The sequence below is a fragment of the Protopterus annectens genome, chromosome 3.part1, assembly GCF_019279795.1.
Source record: "Protopterus annectens isolate FY-2018-M chromosome 3.part1, PAN1.0, whole genome shotgun sequence".
Lineage (NCBI taxonomy): Eukaryota > Metazoa > Chordata > Ceratodontiformes > Protopteridae > Protopterus > Protopterus annectens.
In genome coordinates this window covers 1,083,899,405-1,083,925,151 of record NC_056732.1, presented here as the reverse complement: position 1 = coordinate 1,083,925,151, position 25,747 = coordinate 1,083,899,405, and the positions used below count along the sequence as shown (strand labels likewise).

The window sequence follows — 25,747 nt, the reverse complement described above, 5'->3', positions numbered from 1 at the left end:
AAGTAAATCCTTGAAAGCTATTAATGCAAATTGGACTGCTAACATCTCCTTCAAATTGATATGTAGATGTTGAAGTCTGGCAGGCCACGTGTCTTGTACCCACTTTCCATTTAGATGAGCTCCCCAAGCTTTGTCTGAGGCATCTGTCGTTAGAATCTGACTCGCCTCTGGCAGGGTCACAGAGAGTCCCTTGTTTAGGTGACATTCCTGAGCCCACCACAAAAATTCCTTTTGAATGCAAGGTATTATTTGAATGACAGTGTCCATATCTTGGCAGTGCTGTGTCCATACATTTTGAGATACCATTGTAGCTTCCTCATATGCAGTTTGGCATTGGGAAGCACCAGAATACAAGATGCCATGAACCCCAAGGCTTGAAGGACTGTCCTTGCAGTCAGCCTGGACTGATGAGACAATTGATGGAAGTAAAGAGAAAGATTCTTTTGTTTGTCCGGGGTCAAAAAGGCCATCTGGGATGCTGTATTCAGTCTCACACCCAGAAAGCACATGTCCTGAGAGGGTACTAGACTGGACTTTATTTCGTTCACAGAATACCCCAGGCATCTTAGCACTGCTATCACATATTGCAAATGATGAAGAAGTTTGTCCTTTCCTTGGGCCAGAATCAGGCAATCGTCCAAATAAGGATAGATCTGTATTCCTCTTAGCCTGAAGAAAGCTATCACTGGAGCCAGAACCTTCGTGAACACTCTGGGCGCAGTAGATAAGCCAAAGGGCAATGCAGAGAACTGATAATGAGAAGTCCCAGCTCGAAAACGCAGATACTTCCTGCAACTTAGCCTGATAGGAACATGAAGGTAAGCCTCCTTGAGATCCAGAGTCACCATCCAGTGATCTTTGCCCAGCAGAGGTAAATTGAACTTGGGAATGTCCAGATAAGTGTTGAGGATAGATAAATCCAAAATTGGTCTCCACGTGTTCCCCTTCTTTGGTACTAGGAACAGGCGAGAATAAAATCCTAGGCCCACTTCTGGCAGAGGGACCGGTTGTATGGCCCCTATTTGGAGCAGCAGAGAAATTTGCTTGTGAGCCTCTAGTCTTTGCTGAGGAGGAACGTCCGGCATGCCTTTGAAAGGAGGCAAGGAATGGAAATAAAACCTGTAACCGTGGTGTATGATATCCAATACCCATCTGTCTTGGGTAATCAAACTCCAATTTTCCCTGAAGAGTGCCAACCTTCCTCCCAAAGGTGCTGCCAGGCAAGAAGGATCTGGCAGCTGAAAAGGTAGGTCATTGGGCCTGTTTACGAAAGGACTGGCCCCTGCCCTCACCTGAAGATTGAGCAGGAGAACTCCCTGTTCTAGGTCTGAAGGAGCTCTGAGCTCTGTCCCTGCCACGTCTAGATCTACCCCTAGACTGTGAATCATAAGAAGGGTATGTCCACCCCTTAGCAGGCCAATTCCTACTAAACTTCGGAGGCTGGACTTGCAAAAAATCTTTAACAGTCTGCATAGACTTAGCCTTGTCTTCCATTTTCTTCAAGACTGACTCAACAGGTGAACCAAACAACACATCAGACTGTAAAGGAGCATCCAAAATCCTTGTCTTAATATGTTCAGATAAATTCTGATCCCTCAACCAGGCGTGCCTGCGAAGAACTGACCCAGTGGCAGCCACCCTAGACGAGGCCTGTACAGCATCAAAACCACATTGTAAAGAATGCTTACCCACCTGTTCAGAGACATGTACTAAATCTTGTAATTCCTTACACTCAATGCCTTCCGCCAGAGCATCTACCTTAGACTTCAGTTGAGAAAGAAGATAGTTCTGATATTTCAACATGTGAAACTGGCAATTCAAAGCCCTCATAGCTAAGGTGGAAGAAGTATAGACTTTCTTTCCCCATCTATCCAAAGCTCTGGCCTCTTTATCTGGAGGAACCGGATTTTTTTACAACAGAGGCCTTGACCCCCTTAGGTCCCTGACTAACAGTTTCTGGGTCCGCCCTAGGACTCTTATAAAGATATTTATGAGCCTCAGGCACCCTATAATACCTATCCGGTTTAACAGGAGCAGGAGGCAAAGAATCAGGATTAAGTGAAGCCTCTGCAAACACATCTTCCACAACATCCAGAACAGGAGGTATAGCCAAAGGCCTATGCTGGGGTAAAAGCAAAAACTCCCTAAGCCTTTTCCTGGAATCAGAGAAGTCCTGACCTTCCCACTTAAAATGTTCCCTCATGGAATGAAGAGTCTCTGAAAAAGAAAAATCCTCTGGAGGAGAAGCAGAAGGGGTCGAATCATCTGCATCAGAATCAGAATAAGGAGAATACTCCTGCAAGTCTTCAGCCGAAGACTCTGAAACATCTGAAGGCTGTTCAAAACTCCCCAACTCTGGTTCCACCCTAGGCCTCTTATCTGGAGGGGGCAAAGAACCTCTAATCAAAGTAATTAAATCTTCTGCCATTTTAAGCATGTGCTTCTTGGGCACAGATCCTGAAGAACTAGGAGTGACACCAACAGAAGCTAAACCTGGCCTGCCTCTGGGAGAAGCCTTAGAAACAGAAGGAGAGGGCCTAACCACCCTAGGAAGGGAGGGGAGTACAGTAACCTGAGAAGCCCCTTCAGCCTGACCTGCCTCCTGAGAGGCAACATCCTGCAATAACAAAGTTTCCCCCTGGGACTCCAGAGAAGCCTCCGTCGGAACCATCGGTTCCACTGACGCCTCTAAAGAACCGGCGTCCGGTACGGACGACTCTTCTTGCCTGGGTTTAGCTGCCTTGTCTTTGCGCTTCTTCGAAGAAGCGGGCGTCGGAGCGTCCGACGGCATCTTATAATTGCACCGCTTCCCAAAGACCAACCTGGCACAATCTAACCTTCGCTTAATAGTGCGCTTATTGAACCTAGCACAAAAGCGACACCCAACAACGTCGTGCTCAGGCCCCAAACAAGGAATACACAAAGTATGATAATCTCTATGCGGTATCTGTTTCCCACAAGAAATACAGTTATTCACTTTTTCTGACATCCGGTAAACCACTGAGGCAAGAAAAACTAAAATATTCCCAACGGGTACTTAGCCAACTTTGACTCGGTCTGAAACTCCGAATTCGAAAAATTTCAGAACGCCGAACGGCACTTGCAACGCTGCTTCTGCATCGGACCATGCAGCAAAAAAGACTGAGGATATGACGTCGGTCATGCGCATTTGTACCCTGACGTCCTGATGTCAGTCTTAAGCGCCTTGACCGACGTCAGCCTAATACTTTGATATTCGGGCCGACCGAGGACAGCGGACTACCCAAGTGTAAGGACTGCAGCAATGTGAGATGAAGAACATTTTACCTTGAGTTTGGAGAAAAGTGAAATTCAACAGGTGAAATCTTGACATTCATGTCATGAATACAAAAAAGTAGTTACGATCATAGAAACCTAATTTAGCTGCCCCCAATGTTACAGTAAAAATGTGTAGGCGCATGAAGTTCTAGCAGTCTTGAAAGCTACAAACACACTTTGTACTACTATTCAGACAGCCACTAGCTTTAAAAGCCAGTAGACCCTTCACCCAGTCACACTTTTTTTCCCTGTGTGGCAACATAACATGTTACTACAGCTTTCAAATTTGGAAAAAGTGCATCTGATGGTGTCAGTAGTGGCTGCTATGTGTACTGCAGTGCAAGACTTTTAAAAGCTACTATGATCGGGTCTAATGCTGCAGCACTATCTACATGGATTATCTTTCTGTCAGTTTTGTTAACTAATTAGCATGTTTCGTGTACTATATACACTTTTATATACAAACAGTGTAAGCAATGTTGTAACAGTCTAATCAGACTCAAAGTTTATTATAATAGTAGAAAATTCACCATTTAAGAATATTCTTGGAATGTATGGAAGATGTTTTATTTATATCAAAAAATCAAATTAATGGCAATGTTATGTTATTTTGCACAAGTCACATGCCACATTATACAATCTTTTCCTAACAGTGCACATAAAGCCATGATGACTGAAGTTCAACAGTTCTTCAAAAAGACAGCATTTCCGCGCTGAAATTACCTTTAAATTGTTTTATGTGCCCAAAACTTACATTTCAAACAAAAAGTGATAAAAACTGTTTATGAAGCACAGATATAAAACAGAAACAGTTTCCATAAAATAAAGAATTTTTGTTTATGAATTAGATTTTTACAGAACAGAAAAATGAATACAGTGTTACAGCAATACCCAAAATTCATGCACTATAAAATATAAACTCTAACCCAGCAAAGACAATTGAAATGTTATCACCTCTAGGAGTTCACCTTCTCATTACAACCTCACAAGCTTTCCTTTTGCCTTCAAAATTACAAAACTGGTTTATCAAATTATGCGATATATTATCTTCTATACAGTTGTGATTTTTCATGCACAATCTCATTTTTAACATAAAGATTTTTCACAGTAAATAATAAACAGCCAATGACAGCAAGGCTACAAAATTATAAATGTAATTAGTATTACCTATGTAAAATGTAGATCTTGCTCTCTAACAACAAAGAAGTACTAACCTCAAAATTGACTGGCATGTTGCGCTTAAGAGCAATCTCAAACACCAAACTGATTTCAGACTTATTTGCATCTTTATCATCTTGTGTTTCTTTGGGTTCTTCTTCCTCTTTAACTTCTTCATTCTAAATCACATATATATGAAAATCATTATTTGTAATCATCAATTGAAGGAAAATAAAGCAATCTTATGATACACTGCCAGTTCTTTTACTTTTTTTGGCACTATTACTATCATCTCTCAGTCATTAGCCTCCCTAACCAATTGATCCATTCATTCCTCATTATCAGCACAGGGGTTGACCCCAGGAAGCCATCATTCAGACAGACATGAGGGGTGGTTCAAGAATTTTTCACTTAAGCACTAAGGTTTCCTCATGGTCTCTCAGCTAGCAAAGTACAAGAGGGGCATGCAGCTGGTTGGCTATGTTGGTCATCCCTCACTTCCACAAAGGACACTGGCAGCAAGCAGTTCCAATCTCCCCCATCATGCACAGGACATGGTTTCCCCATCTCCAAAGGAGAAATCACACATCCTTATGTATTTCCTGAGCACTTGAAATCTTCCCCTCCCACTGGGACAGGAAAGTGAGTCATAACACTTTCACTCCACTCCCTCCTTGCCTGGCTCCTCCAGTGCAGGGGCCACTATATGAATCCCAGTTGCCTAGGCTGCAGTAAGAGCTCTATCCCTCTGAGCTATGTACCCAGACTAGTAACTGCCATTTACTTATGTAGGGCACACCTGTGCCACATTACATTCATTCAAGCCACTTGATGTAATCACAGTATTATAAACTGAATATCTTTACTAAGAATGTTACTAATGATGGCACTGATCTCACTACCTTTCACTTATTTTATGTGTGTGGTCTACAACTATCTGCTCTAGATGTGAGACAATTGTATCCATTTCATCAGTCAGCTCTGATTAATCTGCACTTTCCTGTGTATAGAACATGTTCTTATAGGTTTATAAGTGTGTACTAGACTAATGGCCCTGAAGCCTTTACAAGCCTAGTCCAAAGGATTACCTTGGCATTGTGCCATCTGAACTTAGTTCCCACTGCCTCTGTCGAGTAGAGCCACTGGTGTTATCCCCGGGGTGAATTTTCTGTTTCCCATCCACTCATCAAGATTTCTCTTGAAGAGGGTCAGTGACATGCTCTGCTTGACATGCATGGGAAGTCTGTTCCATAGCATGGGTAGTCTCTGGGTTATGAACCTGTCCCTCCAGCATGCTTTGTTGATTGCGGTAATGAGGTTGAGGTCTCTGGAGCGTGTGATGCGGAGGGATTGGGATTTCTTTAGATGTAGCATTTCTAACAGAGCTGGGTCAGACATGGCTTTGTAAGTCAAGCAGAGTGCACCTCTCAGTAATCAAAATTAAAAACGATTAAGAAGCATCTGACAAACCTTCTTGTAATATGCTAAAATTAATGGGAATACTTCAATGTAACTTGATGAGGTACATTCATAGCTTAATCTCTCTCATGCATAATCAAAAGAGAACTAAACGTCTACACAGATGAAAAAAACAGCACTTGTGTGAAAACAGGCTTCCTTGTGGAAACAAACAGTACAGAATTCAATCAGTTTACAAAATAATATCAATAAACAAGACTACAAATGAAAAATCGATTGCGTTTTCCCCTCTACAAGTAATAAAATGCAGTTCACTTTTTAGCAGCAGAAAAATACTTCACTTATCTGTCTTGTAGGACATGTTTGATTTAGTTTGTTTCCCACCACCTCAGACATTAAATGTTGTAGGTATTTGAACACAGAGAAACAAATATGTAAAAAGTAAGAGACTGGTATCATCTGCCATTTAATTAAAATTAAATGATACACAAGAGTGTCCATCCTGACTCCTCAAAGCAATGCACTGAGGAAGTAGAGGCCTTGTCAGCTGCACAAATTTCTTGTACATTTGAAGTTCCAAACTAGAAACTGAAAGCCCTCACGTTGCCATGAAAAGATCTAACGAAGGATATGAGATTACCATTAACAGTCTAAAATATATAATTTAAAAACTGAGTATTATTCCTCACTGTTGGCATACAAAAATAAAGTCTTGACTATGATCCAGAAAATCTAGGCTTGATTATTGGCTTAGGTACTGAAGCAGCTCTCCAGGCAATCAGAGAAATGATGAAGTGGTTATTACTCATTAAGTGCAAAAGGCTCCCTCAAAGATAAATTGAAATGATCAAAACTTATGCAGCTGAATTATCACACTCGAGAGGCCCTCTACAATAAATAAAAAGCTGAGAAGGATCTAGAACATTAAACCAAAAATCCCCCATAGTAGGTGGAAGGCAGAAACCAGACAAGCTAAACAGGCAAGGCTAAGATTGTATAATCCTACAGGATGGAAGTGGTAAAAGAAGCTTCACTCCCAGGGAAGTGATGCAATTTGAAGTACTCAGTAAAACTCTGGACAGAAAACAAAGTGACTGTGGCACAGATAGAAGCATTCTTGAAACATGTAAGAAGCAACCCGTCCAGGCTGAGTGATCGCTGATCATACTGGTCAGCAGCTGACTGGCAGCACAATGACAAAGGTACTGCAGATGGCAATCCATTTTGAAAATACTGTTTAGAAGATGTTAATTTTCCAATTCCTACAGCCAAAAGCAATTCCTGCAGTCTTTTTGAGTAAAAGCTTAGATAACAGCGCACACCTGAGTTATGAAAAGTTTTCTCCCCATGACAGCCTTTTTCTAAAAATGTAAAGACTGACTGATGCAAATGTGAAACCATTTTAGAATGAAAACAAATTAATTTCAATGGAAACCAGGTGCAAGTGACTCAACAAGTTGCACACATGCCATCAAAGCTGGAAGCAGAGGGCTGTGGGTCATACCCAAAGATAAAATTTTCACCTAAGCCTCTTCCTCAACCTCTTATGAAAATATCATGCTCCCTCCTTCCAGGGCCCTTATGAAAGAGATGTCACAAACAGGTTCACACAGAAGGTTTCCTCTCCTTTCAAAGGAACAGGACATAACTACATTATTTCATGTTCTGAAGAAAGATAAAGGGTAGAGAACAATATTTTATCTCCCTAGCTTCAAAAACACATCACAGTTTGAAAGTTTGAGATTCTAATGCTTTAGTTGTTGGACTCCCTCCTGTATTAGGTAATAAGGCTGGTTACACTGGGGCTGAAAGATCTTTACAGGAGTATTTAAGTTTTCAAACCTCATAGAAGTCACATTATTTTTGAGTGGAGAAATTATATCACTGGTCACACTAGATCTGAAAAACTTTAGTAGGTATAATCCAATTTTCAAACCTTAAAAAAGCTCCTCAGGATTCAAGTGGGGGAACAGTACTTCCACTTTATGGTTTTCCCCCTTCAGTGTGTCACCTGCTATCAGAATCTTAAGCTTGTGTCTATTACCAGCTGTAATTTTAGTCATGTTAATGAGTATTCACATTTACTGTTATTTGGACAAGTGTCGCATTCATACTTAGCCACAGTATAAGTTTCTAAGTCACCAGCAACTTGTCACTTCTTTCTTAGATATCTGGTTTTGATAATCAACAGATAAAATTTCATATTTTTATTCTTCCAAAAAGAAAGTATTGGCAGTTTTGGTGAATCCAGTGAATGAAAGGTTGCTTCTGCCACCAGACTAGGAACAAGAGATGGTGATCCTGTTCTCAGTTCCAAGGAGATAATGAAACAACCACTGTAGACTATATGAGCCTTTTTCAAAACTACAAATGCAAGTCCACAAACATAATTATGGGTCAGTATGCCAGGTCGTACATGAGCAAATTTAGCATTAAATAAAAATGGCACCAGTTAACTCATTCTAAGAAGTTTGCGCTGTAACTTCCAATGGACCACTGACAGAATCAAATGATGTCCTCATATTTCAAACAAATGTTCTGGAGTGTTTCCCCTGGGACTCCGCTGAAAATGGGCTCTGTTCCACTCCGACTTTCCCAGTTAACAAATGTTAAATAAAAATATCTCTAGAACCATAGGGGTTATGAAAGAAGCATAAATGTCAAAACTTTTCAGCAGAAACATTTTATAGTGGTAGTATTCTTTAGGTTCTAGGTCTTACACTGAATTCTATGAGTCACAGTAGACTTGGCAACTATTAAGTTTGCAATATTTTGTACACAACTTACCATATCTCAGCAACCACTCAAGTCACAGACATACTGTCACAGCAGCATTTGTTCACCCAGATGAGAGCTTCCATATGAGGCTAAACAGTTCTGTCTGTCTTCCTTGGTTGCTGAGATATTTAGAAAACATAAAATTTATGACGATATACATAAAAACATGAACAATTAATATCTCTCTACCTATGTTTTACCTAGACAGGTATCGCCTATCAATATAGTTGAGTTTGCCATTGTGTAAACATTAAGATGAAATATTTTTAATATTTTGCATGTAGCGTAGTTTTGGACTTATTGAGGCAAATATGAATAAGCATTATTTGATATCAGTACGATGTAACTGCAGAAGTACCTGGAGGCATCACTTGGCTGTAACGAGTTAAATTTAAAAAAAATTCTTCTGCATTCAATCACACTCTTTTTGGTCAAGATACTCTGATGGTGGTTTCTGGCAGCCAAGATGAATCTAGGCAGGTTCTCTACACCCTGCACTGCCTCAATTCCTATTAACAGAAGTACTGCATATCAAGAGTGTCATGCACTTTCAGTCTTAAGTATGGTCCAGGATGTCTGGTGCCCACTGCAGATCTCACTATGCATCATCATGAAAGGGATATTATCAGTCTTTCTTGACCTAATGTAGCCTTCAAGAACTACCTAAAGCAAGGAATTCTTCTGGTGTTTCTGGACAACACCACAGTAATAAGACTCATAAACAAAGAAGGTACCCATTATTACTGGCTATGCAGGATGGCCTTAGAATTCTAAAATGTGTAACTATCTCACAGTCTTCAGCTGATGGGGTCAGAATGTCCTGTGAGATCAATTAAGTCAGGAAACTCTTCTTGACTATTAAAGCAGCTGAATCAAGGGGCATCTGCTCTTCTGCTATTACTATGTTGTGTCACAAATAATCCAATGGCCAACTCCTGAAGTTCCAGATAATAAGGTAGCATATTTTTTGTCGATCGTGGACACATAACTTCTTTTATATATTCTTTCTTATTCCACTTGCTCAGATATTTTTATCAAAGGCAAGAAGAGACAGGAAAAAACTCAAGATGATTCTGGTAGGCCCTTGTAGCCAGGATGACCACTGGTTTGTCTTCTGTTAAGACACTGCGATTATCTCTGTGCATACCTTTTGGGGAAGATCTGATCCCAGCCATGTAGCAGGATGCTGATACTTTACTTTGAATCTTCATTTCACAGCATGGTTGATGACATTTTATTACTGCATAATATATTTTTTTACTTCACAGGTACTGTGGTTTAGCCAAGAAAGCAAAAGGGGCTACCAGGAAATCCAACCTGTCTAAAATAAAAGACATTTTCTACTTGGTGCCACCAGAAAAAAATGCTCCCTTGTCAATATCTCTGGCTTCTTTATGTTTAACTATCTTGTGCAGTTTATCAATTCAAGTCTTTTTTATCCATCCAGCCAAACTTGAGTTCCTTCTTGCAAGCCTGCCTTCATTGGCAGCTTTCTCTGCCATCAAGACCTATTGTTAGGCTCTTTCATAAAGGCATCCTGCAACTGATACTTCTTAAAAAGGTTATATTTGTCTTGTGAGACTAGAACGTCCAACTGTAACAGCTGTCTAGCTCTCCTTATGACATCTTTCATAAGGACATATTCCATCTTTCATAAGAGCAGGGTGGTGTCGTCCAGTGATTTATGCTCTAAAGCAAACATTTCACTTTCACAACAGATAAGTTACCATCCTCAACCTCATAATCAAATAGACAAGCTAATAGCTTCCAGAAGATGACTGCAGACTTATGTTTTCAGCATTAAACATATTAGAAAATGAAATAAAAGCTTTGTTTTGCTTAACTAAAATGACAGCTGGCATAATTTGTGAAGCAGCAATCTAGTCATTTGTGCATATATTTTCCAAGGATAATAAAGTTAACAGTCAGTTCAAGTTTACAGGTGGCTGACGCAGCAGTCCTTATTAACACCTATGTGGTTTGGAATGTCACACCTCCAGCAGCCAGCACACATCTTGCATTCCAGAACAATTTCTGAAAAATAAACTTAAAAAGCATAAGATAAGCAAATGTAAATATTTTGAACAATAAAGACTACTAACACTGTATAAACAGCAATGTTATTAGTAAGACATAGGGGGAATTTAATAAAGCCTAGATGTTTTTTTCTTTCCAGGTAGGCATCATGCCATGCTGCTTACATGGCCGCAAACATTTTTAGATTCAGTAAGTGCTGCTGAGCGGAAAGCACGTACACGCCAACATGGAAACTTCTGTGGCATGCAAATCACCTCATAAGAAGGTGAATGTCATGCAAATGAGTCAGGTAGAGTGATCCAGCCAGCAGACAGGCATCTCTTCAGACCCCATGTCAATGTCTGTAGTGTACATGGAAAAATTCCATGTACAGGAGTGTAGACAGACAAAAGGGGTTGTAAAAATGTAGATATTTGGACAGAAACGTCATATACCACATACACATATGAGTGAAATCAGTTAAAGGAAATAAGTTAAATTAATTTTTTTTAATAATCTGGGCATGTTTGCATGGCATGCCACAGTGTGCAAAAAAGAAGGTATGTACTCACCATAATGTTCCATGTTTGTTGTCCTTGATCTCGCCTTCCTTCTTTCTGTTTGGGTTCGGAGCAGACCCTCGGCTCTGACTCGGTCGTATACTATAGCTTGAGAGCTTATACTGGCTCGAGGCTAGCCCCTATCCCATAATGCCTAGCGGTAGTTACCGAGATGTCATTTGTGATATCCCAGTACTAGACCATACAATTAGAAAAAGGTATACTGTATTTTACATATCAGAGTACACCTATGTATAAAGGTGTAAACCATCCGCAAGAGTAAGAATGGGAGACTAGGACTAACCAAAAGGTATGGTAAAAAGGAAACTCAGCCAGTATAACCAATAAAAAACAAGGAATTCCTCTCAATCCTCCAAGGAAGGGGAAAGGAGGGGGGGACGCATGAAGGAAGGACAACAAACACGGAACGTTACAGTGAATACATAACTTCTTTATGTTATGTTGTCCGTATCTCACCTTTGTTCTTGCAATTTGGGACAGCATCCACAGCACTTGATTCTTGGGTGGCTCATTGGAAAAAAACTCTTCAGGACAGTGGAAACAAAGGATGCCCGGTTCCAGGAGGCCACATCTACTTTGTAATGAGTAATAAAGGTATGAGGATTAGCCCATGCAGCTGCCACACAGATCAAATCCAAAGGCAGTCTGGCGTGAAAAGCAATAGAGGTAGCCAAGGCCCTTGTTGAGTGTCCTTTCATTTTCCTTGGAAGTTTTTGTTTAGGCAAATCGTAGACATGTTTTATACTGTCTGAAAGCCACTTAGATAGTCACCTTTGAGACTGCACAACCTTTTTTATTGTCCACCATGGATATGAACAATTGGTCAGATTTTCAAATGTCCTTGGTCCTGTGTAAATAGAAATGTAACTGTCTATGAATGTCCAATTGAAGCTTATACTCTGCCTTGTTGCCATGATTGTGGAAGAAAACAGGATTTTTGCCTGCCCAACAAGAGAACCTCTTCCATTTACTAGCATAAAGTTTCCTAGTAGTGGGCATATGAGAGGAAATCAAAATGTGTTGAACCACCGGAGAAATATCGGGAAGCCTGGCTAAGATCGGAAGAGGAGAAACCAAGCTGTCAGCTTGAGAGTTTGAATAGAAGGATGGAGAGCTCCGACTGATGTATCAACAGATCTGGCACTGGGTCCAGGATCCAAAGCTCCCCCTGCAGGTGAATCCAAAGGAATGGGAACCATATATGACGAGGCCAGTAAGAGGCAATGAGGATTAACTTGCAACCCAACAACTGTGCTTTCTGAAGAACCTTGGGGACCAGGGGAAAGGGTGGGAAGGCATAAAGCAGTCCAGGGGGCCAATCGTGAACAAGTGCGTCCCTGGGTGACTGTCCCGGTGGTGGGACTAGGGCAAAGTAGCTGCTGCATTTGTTATTGGGGGGGGGGGGAGACCACAGCATGGCTGGCCCCATTTGCGAAAAATCAAGTCTGCAACTTCCTGCTTCAGGGATCACTCGTGAGGCATCAGAATAGCCCGGCTGAGCTTGTCCACTATTACACTGGATTTCCCCGGGCTTATATATTGCAAGACTCTTGGGACTTTTTGAGAAAGATAGACAAAACCTTTTATTCTGAAGAAGTGGCATTTGCTACCTTGGATGTCACAGATTTATTTACTAGTATACCTCATGATATAGGATTAGAGTGGTTCAAAGAAATGTTAGTGGGATTTAAAGGAATTACACACAATGATTTTATAACAGTGTTAGTGTTAATGGAGGTAGTATTAAAAAATAATTTTATTTTTTTTTTGAAGGAGAATATTTTAAGCAGTGTAGGGGTGTTGCCATGGGGGCACACTGTGCTCCTACATATGCTAATATCATTATGGCACATTGGGAAAATACATTTTTATCAACTTCTGTTTTTAGTCATTTTTGGACATTTTATGGCAGATTTTTAGATGATTTATGTTTTTTATGGAGAGGAAATGAGGATGATTTTAACTTGTTTATTGAATTTGTGAACGGAACAACTAACTTTTTAAAATTCACACATAATTTTAGTTATCAACAGTTAAATTATTTAGATGTTAATATTACAAAGACCAAGGATGGTTTTAAGTCCAAAATATATAGAAAAGAGACTTTTTCGAATTCATATTTGCATTACACTAGCTCACATCCACCCCATCAGAAGAGAAGTGTACTGAAAGGTCAAATAGTACGCCTAAGTAGAATGACTTCTGATGACACTACCTACTACAGTGAATGTGAAGTACTGAAAGGTTTATTTTTAAATTGAGGCTATCCGGGTGAACTCTTTGATCAGATATGTAGGGAAGTTACTGGTGAGAGAAAGGGCAGGTTTGCACCTATTTTAGGCAAAAGAGAAACAAGTACCCTACAAGAAGTAAGTAATGCAAGCAAAAGTGAAAATTATGACTTGGGTATTATAACTACATATGACGGTCAGTCAGGAATAGTTAAAAGGATTATTGACAAAGAATGGAAAAATTTTGCTAAGTTATCTAATTTAAATCACATTTTTGACAATGAACTAAAATTCATTTACAGGAGGGGTAATAATATCAAGAATATTTTAGAGAGGGATGAAAGAAAATAATTTTGAAAATGTTACCAAAAGGAAAGCAGGCCTGTTTAAATGTGGAAGGTGTAGTTATTGTTCACACCTTTTTCTGGGTGAATCATTATATTTACCAGTTAGGCAAAAGAAATTGACATTAGGTACCTTTGTAAATTGTATTACTAAAGGTATTATTTACTTAGTAACTTGTACAAAATGTGACTCATTTTATGTAGGAAAGAGTGAAAGGAAGCTCAAGCAAAGAATTTATGAGAACCTTTATGACATTAGGACTAAAAAAGAAAATAATGCATTATACAAACATACTATTACACGTAAACTAGCAGAGTTTAAGTTCTTTGTTTTAGAAACTGTGTTCGTTGACCCTAGAGGTGGGATGTGGGAAACACTAGTAGAATATAGAGAACTATACTGGCAAATTATATTAGAGTAACAACAACTAACTTCAAACACAGATAAAACAAAAACACTTGATTGAGAAAACCACTTTATAAAAGCAAAGCTTTCAGGTAGAACCCTTCTTCAATACTAATATTAGTATTAGTATTGAAGAAGGGTTCTACCCGAAAGCTTTGCTTTTTATAAAGTGGTTTTGTCAACCAAGTGTTTAAATTATATTAGAGGCCAATAGACACCGGGTCTTAATGACATGATTTCCCTCATTCCAGTATTGAAATTGAGGTCTGCAAAGTTATAAGTACATGTCCATTATTTTAGCATATTTAACATTATTTAGTGTAGTATGATGAATTTTATATGTTTTTTTTAAGAGGACAAGGTTTTTAAGAATTTGTATATGTAAATGTCTAATTCAAGCAATCTTATATTTATATACATTATTTATGGGGTATGATGCACTAGACTGGTGGTTATTTTATTAGTATATTTTAAATTCACTATTATTTAGATCTGTGCTGTCATTGGATGTTTTTTAATTATTTATGTATATAAGGTGAGTTCACCAATGTGATTTCATCTGATGAAGTTGAAGACGAAAACGTTTTGTGTAATATAGTCAATGTTATTTCTTGTTCAGCGTTTGCTTCAGTGGGGTTATTAAACTGTTCGTGACAACATTCCTGGATCCAAGGTGCCCTTTTGTGGTTAATAGTGACTTTTTGCACCTTCCGGTTGTGTTTGCTTTATAAATGATGCCTGACTGGGGGATATAGTCAGACGGCTTGGCTCAGTCTAGGAGGTTGTATGTCCTGATGTCCCCTCACTCAGGTCCTCAGTAACTGCCTTGGAAATGTCCATCACATGTAACAGTTATGATCCCCTTGACAAATATCCAAACTGTGTACAGTCAACTGTGTGTAGATCACATATATTGTGTGCTGATCAGCTCCATGATGATTGCCCCCATGACCATAGAGATATGGAGATTCAGTCAAAGAGGTCTACAGGTCTGGTTGTCAGTGCATGGAACACCTCTGTGCAAAAGTATAACAGTTGACATCCAGTCAGCTGGGGTCCAGCCACTGGTTTCAGTATGACTGTAAGGTGTTCCCAATGGTGTCATTAATCCATGACAAATACCACGTAGAATGCAGCCTGAGATGGTAGTATGTCCAGTAGATGCTGTGTATCCTCCATGCAGAGGCCATGTATGAGCTGCTCTGTAGATATGAAAGTTATAGGACAGGTTGTAGGAATGATATGTGTCAAATGTGGTGGGGAAAGGGGAAGGAAATTGAAGTAGGACATGTGAGACTACAGGTTAGCTATGAGTACAGACCCACTCTATGTGGCATCATTATGTATGAGTTCACTGACTATCTGGGCCTGTCCTTTGAGGTTACACATGTAACTACACTATGCATTGTGGTTCTGCTTTGCGTGGGTGGCTAATTTTGTCACTTACTGTTTCTACACAACATCACAACAACACTATGTGGTTGTCTTAGCTGATGAGGTTCTACCTCCATTTTATGGGGGGGGGGCACCCTCCCTCCAAATGTCACACAGCAATGTCCACCTCTTATTGTACAGCCTCATAATGGCAGTTGTCCACCAGGCAGGTTTGCTGTGCCATGAGCAGCCTGTGTTGCTTCTGTCAGGTACAGCCAAGTTCATGCAGTTGTAATGCTGCTGGCATAATACATGGGTGCAGAGCTCTGCATACTTGCCTGTCACATCAGAGGGGGAAGGTGCAGTCAAGCTATGTAAACCATCCCACAGGAGGTAATAAATGGCTTTGTTGAAATATGTCTGTATTGATGCAGGGGGGGGGGGGGTTGGTGCTGGTAGTTTTAATGACACTGATCTGTGGTCAGATCCCACCAGGGAAGACCTCACATTGAGGAGCAGCAGTGATCACCTATATTGGTAAACACATGATGCAATACGTTGGTCCTCCTTGGGGGGATGTCACGGCACTGCTCAAAGGGATTGTAGTTAAGGACATAGACTAACTTTTGGGCAAGTGAGCTACTGCACGACTAAGCAACACAGCTGGTGGTCATTAATGGCACCCCAAACCATGGTATAATGATATATCTTGATAGACACACGTACATACAAATATGCAAAATGGGTGTCTGAATTCATGGAGCTGCTGTAGCCGGCTGTTGCTTATGTGCCCTTCCAGTATTGAATGGCACCTGTAGTGTCTCCAGGAAATCAGTGTTTCACAAAATCTGGATGTGTATCTATCCTTAATGAGTATGTATACACCACCTGCATTACCTTGAACACCGCCATTTTGATGTGTGGAGATATGGATGGATGTGTAGTCTGGTATGGCTGTGGTGCTGTCCAGACCCTTGAACCAGATGTCCTTGACTGTACACGTCTGCATAATCGAGGGTGGGGACACATCCCACAGAGTGGGGTTCAGTGTCACCACACCCATGTAGCGGAATAACCATGATGCTGTATAATGATGGTGTCCTCATTGCCAACTTTTCCCTACACACTGCATCTAAGATGCATTGTGAGGGTGTCAGTAGCCATGGTCGTTACTCCAAAACTCAGGTGAGAAATGAACACCATCACTGGTGAAGCACTGACTTCTGTTGAGCAAGGCATCCCGGGTAGACATGTGGTAAATCCCCTGACAATGACACCACATGCTAAGGCAATTACTGACTTCCATCGGTTTCTGTGTGTGTAGAGCCATCATCCTGAGTAAGTGTCAAGTGCAGCCAAAAGCTATGCGTATACCCGCGAGAGACACAGACAGGCTAAGCACAGTCATGTGTGTACACACCTGCAGGAACTATGATGTCAACATTATGTTAACTAATATCCCTTGATTTCTGGCAATGTGTGGTAAGTCCAATTGTGTCAACCCACAGACAGCTATGCGGCCACTTCACAAAGACATCAATGTGTCTCACAGTGCAATCACCTCTGACTAAAAGGTGTGAGTTTGCTTTTTGCCTCAGGTGTTTGACCAGTGAGAGAGTGGTGCATGCAGTATTATGTGTACTGTGCATTCCAAAGTCAGGATTTTGGTAAGGAGCTGCACACATGATGGTGGGTGTAGGTGGTGCAGGATGTGAGCTATACATGTTGACATAGTGCTCATTGTCATATGTAATGACTGCTGTTGGGGACACCATGGCAGCAAGGTTTAAAATGCAGTATGTCTATTACACATTGTGTTTGTGGGTCACAAGAGTAGAGGGGTGGGATACTCCCAACATCTCAGCAGCAGGTCCTGGAAAGGTAGGGTCATTGCTGCCACACCCTTGGAGTTGACAGCCTGATGTAGAGTGTCTGTAGGCACACCTTCCAGTGAAGGTGTGGATGCCCATGCATGCATATATGACTTGTTCAACTTTGCTGACATTAAATAGGCCTCACAAGTGTACGGTACCTATCAAGCAACTAAACAGCACACTGGTTGTTGTGTGATATGATGTGGGATCACAGACATGTTTCAGGTACAGAACTGTACAGTATGCCTAGGACATGTGGCAGGTGGACATATTGGCCAAAGTTAGCCAGTCTGATGCAGTAGGCCTCAAAGCCATGTCATGTAGATATCCACCAGTAATCTGTTAAAGGGCAGGATGCATGACTAGCTGTGAAATTGCCACCTCCAATGGCTCACAGCCAGTATGCTGATTGTTACAGCAAGACTTGACATCTATGTCAATGGACATTGTACATTATATTGTGGTGCTACTAATCCCCTTCTTGTCAGTTTCCTAGTGACATACCCCCAACCCTGGAACAGACGGCATAACACATGCAAAAGCCAACTGATTTCCCAGGTTGTTAATCAAGACATCTACGTGAAAAAGGGTATTTGAAGCCTACAGAGCCTTTCATGAGGTAGGACAACTATGTGGCTGAAAAAAACAGGCTGTGTCCTGCTTGTCATCATGGCTTTTATAATAACATTTTGTGTGTGATGACAGAAAACGTATCTGAGCATGATATCCTATGTGAGAGTGGTGTCGGTGACACCAGCAGTAGTAGTTGCCAGGCACTGGCAATTCTGTGTATACCCATGCTTAACACAGCCTTCACAAGGTAATTGTGTCCTTCCAGTACACTGCTTGGGTAGTGTCCAGCTGCATAATACCTGTGTAAAACCCCCACCTTACCTTCAAAGGGTATACAAATTACAAGTCCCTAACGTGTTTGTCTGCATTCTTTACAGATTCCTTGGATGACTCTCTTCTTGGGACATGCTGGAAGCAACTGCAATACTTAGTTGCACAAAGGAAAATTAGCATGCAGTGCCAACAGTGTCCCAGATCTCCGAGTCATGTGACATGAAATATCATGAAAAGACTTAGCATGGATACGAGCAGTAACACTGTTGTACACCTAGTGACACCATACCACACTGTTTGTAATGCTCAAGGCCAAATCATCCCTACCAACGCTAACTGATGGACCCCACTGAGTGTTGCACTATGCAATGGATGACAGGAATATTACTCACTCTACCTATCATGGCCCAATAAGGTGTTTGACAATATTAGGCCAGCAGCATACCTCTCAACCTGGAAACATCAAAAATTTGGACAAGGCCCATGTAAAATAGGTACAAATCTGTATGCTGATTAACATCTAATTTGCATACATAATTACGTAACCCGCCCACTCCAATGGAATTTTGGGATACCAACTTTCAAACGCAAAGTGAAGAACAGGCAACCAAAATATGGCACCAGAGTCCCCTGCATGCAGCCATTCCAATGTCCCATTACCTGGGTATTTTGCCCCATTTACCATAAACACTAATGCGTGCATACTGCTTTACTTCTACAATGATTATTTGGATTTTATTTTTACATTTTACAGCACAACAATGCACAAACACTAATAGACCTCTGGTAAACAAAGCAATACTTTCTCACAATGAAAAGAGGCTTGGCATTAAAACTTCTCTGCCCTTGAAACTCACATTACTTGATACAGCATTGAAACCCACACCACATCCAAAGAAAATGATTCTGGCCAGTGGTGGATAATGATTACCTTTGGGCTTTTCCCAAATCACTGGCCCCTTGCACACAAAATAAGAAACATACACTTGTTGTTTTCTTTGATACACCTTCCTGACTTTATTAAAGTATATTCTTTGTATAATACAGCACACTTGTTAGACAGAGCGCATTTTAAATTTATTGTTTGAACATTTTTCCAGTAGACTATACTGTAGGCAATGAAACAAAATGCATGAACCAATAATGACAAAACTGCGCAATTCAGAACATTTCCATCATAAAAGTCTACTTCCACACCCAGTCACCCACACTATAAATAGGATGACAGCAGTGTAAGCCATAGGCGTCTTGCACAGCTTCTCGCACTTATTTTCAATACTGTAGACAATGAAACAAAAATGCATGAACCAATAATGACAAAACTGCCTAATTCAGAACATTTCCATCATAACAGTCTACTTCCACACCCACACTATAAACAGAATGGCAGCAGTGTAAGCCACAGGCATCTTGCACAGCTTCTCACACTTATTTTCAATTTCATTTTGGGGGGGGGGCAAAAGGTCAAAAACCAGGGACACATTTTAAACATTGCTTGTATAATTTTGTAAAGTTGCTAGAATAAAATGTTGTGTTACCACCATGCATTTCACTAATAAGTCTTGAACCCAGGACCTTATGCACTACAAACAGAACAACAAACCATTATACTAAATCAGCAGCTTCCTGAAAAATAGGAAGACTGAAACGTAATGGCTATCATTTAATTAATTCATTTCTCACTTCTCACCACAGCTCTCAACCTCTTAGCACAAAAAAACCTGGACAAACAGTGGGGGAATACAAATTCAGTACTCACTTCTTCTCACCATAGCTCTCAACCTCTTAGCACAAAAAACCTGGACAAACAAAGCCAATAATCGGGGAATACAAATTCAGTTCTCACTATAGCTCTCAACTCTTAGCACAAAAAAACCTGGGAAAAGCTCACACATGGTGGTGGCTAGGGTCTTAGGGGGGCATCTTCACACACACACACACACACACACACACACACACACACACACACACACACACACACACACACACACACACACACAAAAAACAGTATACATCACTCACATTCCTTCTAATTTAGTTTCCATCATGTGCACTACAGAAGATAGAACACAGAAAAAAGGGCTGATCCTTCAGAAACCAACCAAGAATGGCCATGCTGTCTGCTCAGCCTTTGAAATAGCTGTGTATGAGTATAATAACCATCAAATGGGCCTCACGCACTCTCTACACTCTGACATCTAACCTAGGACTGCAACCCTATTCTCTCTGTACAAATTCTGTTAAGTTTTTTTTCTCTATACTTATTAACGTTTTCTTTCTTAGATTGTGGTTGGTCCTACAACTGTGCATGTCACAGTTCTGTAATTTAGAAATAAATCTGTAAGCTTGCTGAAGAATGCTGTATTGCAACTACACACCTTAATTAATTTGCACTACAAAGATCTGGCCTTTCAGTGTCTAAATTACTTTTTTTATGATGCCTGCATATTTATTTCCATTTTCTCTGCAAATAATTAGTGCCTTAAATGTTTCTTTGTGGTCTAGTCCACCTACTTGATATCAATAAATAAAAGCAAGTGAGCCAGGCTAAACTAAACTCACTTTGTCGCACACACACACACCCTTCCCTGTAGTTTCCTTACCGTTCTTCAGCAACCATTTGTTGCCGTACATCCAAGTTCCCATAACTCCTGCAGCAGCAATACAAGTCCGTTCCCACTTGCAACTCCAGCAGCAATAAATCCAAGCAATTGTTTGTTGCCGACCGTTCCCGCCCGCATTTGAGCAGCCAGGCATGCTGGAAATGCTTGAGCTCAATTCCAACAGGCTGGTAGGGGGGAGCCGACATCATCGTGCAGGCAGGTAGCCCTGAGAGAGTTAACGTCATCGTGTACGTGATGATGTCAGCTCTAATGCCGCAAAAATTGAAAAAAATAAGAAAAAAAATCGGAAATGAAGGGGTGCCACTCGGGAATCATGGCACCCCTTCATTTGAACTCCAAAACTCAGTAAAAACTGAGTAATTCGGCATGGTTGAGCAGTATGGCCAGCAGGCCTTGCTGGACACTGTGTAGGTTATCTACAGAGTTTTATGTCAGCTGGTAGATAGGCAAGTGTCTGACAGTCATAATCTGGCAAGATAGCATTGGGAAACCTATAATGCAATGATGCCAGTCACCAGTGGACTTCCTCAGACATCAATGATGGCGTACCCCTTCGAGTCATTCCCTCTCTGCAGTCACAGCCACTGTCAGTGCCCTCTGACTGACTACATTAGCAGGTAATTGGGTAATTGCATTTCAAGAGCTGTCACTGAATCCCACACAGAACCAACAGTTATCCAGGATGGCCTAAGTGTTTGTTTGAGCTACTGACAAATACTAAATGCCAACGACTGCACAATATTATCCTTTGGAAAGTCATCCAACCCTGGGAAATAATGTAGTGTCCACACACAGTTGTGCCATTACTCATGGACATATGGACACAGAGAGTAATGTAGCATTTGACTTTCACTGGTCGCTAAGATGTGGTGATGCATTCATTGATGTACAACCTAAACAGAAAAGTCTGTGATGTAACTGCCAGACTGCCATTGCCATACTGAATGTGGCACTCATCACATATATCATTGTGTACAATGGTACCCTTGCTATGTCACTATACAGGTATATCTTACAATTGCAGCACACAGGACCCATGGTACAGCTATACACATTGCAGATAATGTCCTACGGAGTCAGTGTCAAAACCATACATGTGTAGTCTGTCTCATAAATGCATTGGAGGGGATGTGTATGGCTGCCATACAGGGAGGTGTCAGATCTCACTTTGTACCTCCTGCATATCCATGACAGGAGTAACAAGTCTTACCTGTCCCACACACCCACACCGTCACTGTGGTATAAATAGTACATGCTGGAGAGACAGGTATGTAACACAGACAGTACACCATATATGAAACAGGCCCCCACATGCATGTGAAGCACACCTCTGCTGTGACACATATGTTCAGGTTACACCATGGGATGCAGATCAAGACAATTATAGCTGTTGTTGGACACAGGAAATTTGTAGACTGATCATATCCAGCACCACATCTTGTAGATGCGTTAGCTCCCACAACCCTGGTGACTTATCAATGGTATCAGACCTTTTCACAGTTTAGGGCTGCATGACTACAATGAATGATGCCATTGTCCTTGTTAGCCCTTTATACACATATGGACATATGGAGCCATGCACCTATAGTGCTGTACCTTGAGGAGGACATATTTATTCTGTGCTGACATGCTATCCTGTGCTGTGGTGCCTATGGCTTTATTGCTGCTGTGTATCCATAGGTGTCCCCAACAGAAACAGGTCCACACCTTTCATTGTGTAAGTATACAGCCATTACAAAATCATACAACATAAGGTACACAAAATTATGTGGCTTACTCATTACAAATATCAGCATACACTATCTGTCAGTAACCAGTATAAGTGGGATGGCAAAACAGCAATGCATTACACAAGTACATATTAATTTATATAGTCAACCTGTGCATCACACAGCTTCATTTCCCTGCGTCAATGACGACGATGACAAGGATATGGCACATGTATCATCACTTGCACAAGAGGCTTGGGCTGACCCACAGGGTTGATAGCATGTGTGTGAGTCAGGAAGGGAAGGAGGCAAGATAGACCATGGAAATGTGCCATGTGTGTCTGCAGGTGACGTGCATTTGACAGTGGTGAGTGAGTGTGCATGTGTACACAGTCAAGCTCAGTGCTAGCCCTACATGTGTGTATTTTGGACAGCTATGAACCATGCATGGTAGAGTTGACAGTTCACCATCTCACTGGCACCTCCATGCTCATGGTCAGAAGAGGTGCTAGTACCTGATGGTGACTGCTGTCTGCTGAGACTGTGTCCTTCATGGAACCACCCAGGACCACGAGCCCATGGCCTGCCATGTCTTGGTGTGGTCAGCACACTCCCCTCTGTAGTGCTGGATGTATTGCCACTATGGGAGCATGACTGTGCACAGCCACGTGGACTCTCAGCAGACGGGGTTGCTGACCTACATCCACGAGGCTGACGCTCAACTCCAACCACATGTTTCAGAACAGACACTGTATGTTCCCAGACAGACACAGACTGCCTCAGCCCACATTTTTTCTACTGCATCAGTCAACCAATCTAGGGTGTCACCAATTTGGTGGAGCAGTCAAGGATGTCAGACTGTGCTGCATCCATAGCCTTGAGCATACGTCTGGAGTTCCTTTCAGAATATGCCTGTCTCTCCATGACAGTCCAAAACATATGCCAAGTGAACCGCGATGTGACACCTGCAACAAGTGGTGGAAGGACAGCAGGCCTCCTACGAGCACCCCTATCAATCTGTGTGGATCTTTGCCAGCTCTCTGGCTATGGCCAGTGTCTACACTCACTAGAGCCATGGTTGCCACACTTTCCTGTTCAATGTCCTCACCCTCTGACTGTCCAATATCTGCGGCCTCCGGGGACTGGGTATGTGTATGCATACTGATTGTGTGCAGTGACAATGAGGCCAGTGGAGTGATGTCAACCTCTGAGACAAATTCAGCCTCTGAAACCTCACCTGTGTCTCACTGTGGCCACCATCGGCATCAGTGGCTGAAGAGACACTGACATCAGGTTGTGTAGGGGACAAAGGCCACCTCCCCCAGTCACCTGTGATAAGGGAGGAAAAAGCAGTCCATTAATACCTAAATTATTATGCTCTGCAGTACTATGCTGCAATAAATGTACAGCTCTATGCACTGTTGCCACTATCACAGACCTGTTGAAACCCCAACCTCATATAGTAGGACAGTTGTAGTTATGTGTAAATAAAAGCTCTTTACACAGCAATCTCATCAGCAACAATGAGGTACACTGTTGACATTTGTGAAGACTCTGCACAGTTGACACATACGACAATCTGCAACGTACTGACAAAACTATCACATCTATCACTGTGGTGACACCTACAAGGCATACATATGACTGGAACATGTGTACAGTCAGAAAATATCTGTGCAGTTGGCAGTCATGCCAACAGTACAACACTCCGGGCAACAGGCCTGGGATGACACTTTAGGGATTACACTGCTGTAAATCTACATCTATAACAAAACAGTGTTGTGCTTACCAGGAGCAGAACCACAGCTTTGCCCGATACCTGATGGACCTGTGAAAAGTTGAGGGAGAGGTAATGTTAGTACCACTACATGTTGCACCACAACAAGGTAATATGTCCATATATATCACTTTTAAGCAGCTACTGTGTTCATTGTTATATCTGTTGACATCTGAGCATGAGAGTCAAACTGCAGTTAACCCCCCCCCCCAAAAGAACACTGACTTGACACCACGTAAGAGTATGTAAACCCTGGTGCACTGAATACTACAGTATTGTAGTGCTGATCAAACTACGCTTACCTGCACGCTCCTCTGCCATGGAAACTGTGGCACCCACATCCACAATGTATGGAGTGATGGAAGCCTTGGAGCTCTCGTGTGTGCATAGGTTTGTCAGAAATTCCACAGTGGCTGAGAGTGACTGTTCTGCTGCAGGCCCTCCACCAGTGATTCCACGATCCGTGGCTACATCTGCTGCTCTTCTGCATGCAGCACTCATCATGTCCATTGCGCGGTGTCTAACTTGCTCATATGTCCTGCTCTGATGACCTGTGGCATTCACGTCATGGACAAGGTCAGCCCACAATGCTAGCCACTGTTCCCTGTTTTGCCTCCCCCTGGACAGCATGAGTTCATGGTGTTGCCAAAGGCTTTCACCTATAATATCATTCTCCGCATCCATGAAAGGTGCTTGATGTCTTGGGTACTTGTTTCCCGCAAGACAACAGAATGGGAACATGTGTCAGGATAACATACGTGGAAATACACTATGTAGAGCTACAGCAAGGACAGAATGGCTGGCAGTATCCATTGCTTGATCACACGTCATATTCCACAGTGTGCAAACGTGTGGATATAACTAAGATACTAGCGACATCCAGCTATTCCCATGTGTGCCATGATAGATACTGTTGTATGATCATACACCCAACACTGGAGTCTACTGTAGTGTTTCCCCTAGGGGCAACCCCCCTGATAATATGTCAAAACAACAGTGCCATGCAAACAGCAGTGTGCTATTACAACCACTATAAAGGGACAGTCCAAGAGACCAGTGTGCCACACTGACAAAAGGCATTCAACCCTTGGTGTATTGTATGTTCTCTGTAGGTGTAACAATTCTGAAGATCAATGACATGTCATTATCACAGTTCTAAGAAAGTCTTAATGCTGTAATCCCTATTCCCTGTAAGTATAGTCACACATCTGCATCCTGTTGTAAATAAAAAAAGTTAAGCACCTGCTGGAATCCAAAACTCCTTTGTTGATATGTTGTGATACTTAAGTTTTTCCAAATGCGTGTTCTGTGTG

General features: G+C 41.6%; 1 protein-coding gene across 1 annotated transcript in view; it reads right to left on the bottom strand.

The window, feature by feature from the left end:
- STAU2 (staufen double-stranded RNA binding protein 2) overlaps positions 1 to 25,747 on the bottom strand; it is a 3,898,627-nt gene that overhangs the window by 2,076,986 nt on the left and 1,795,894 nt on the right. Inside the window, exon 8 of the mRNA XM_044067226.1 lies at positions 4,512 to 4,634. Within this exon, the coding sequence (XP_043923161.1) occupies positions 4,512 to 4,634 (123 nt within the window). The remainder of the gene's footprint in view (positions 1 to 4,511; positions 4,635 to 25,747) is intronic.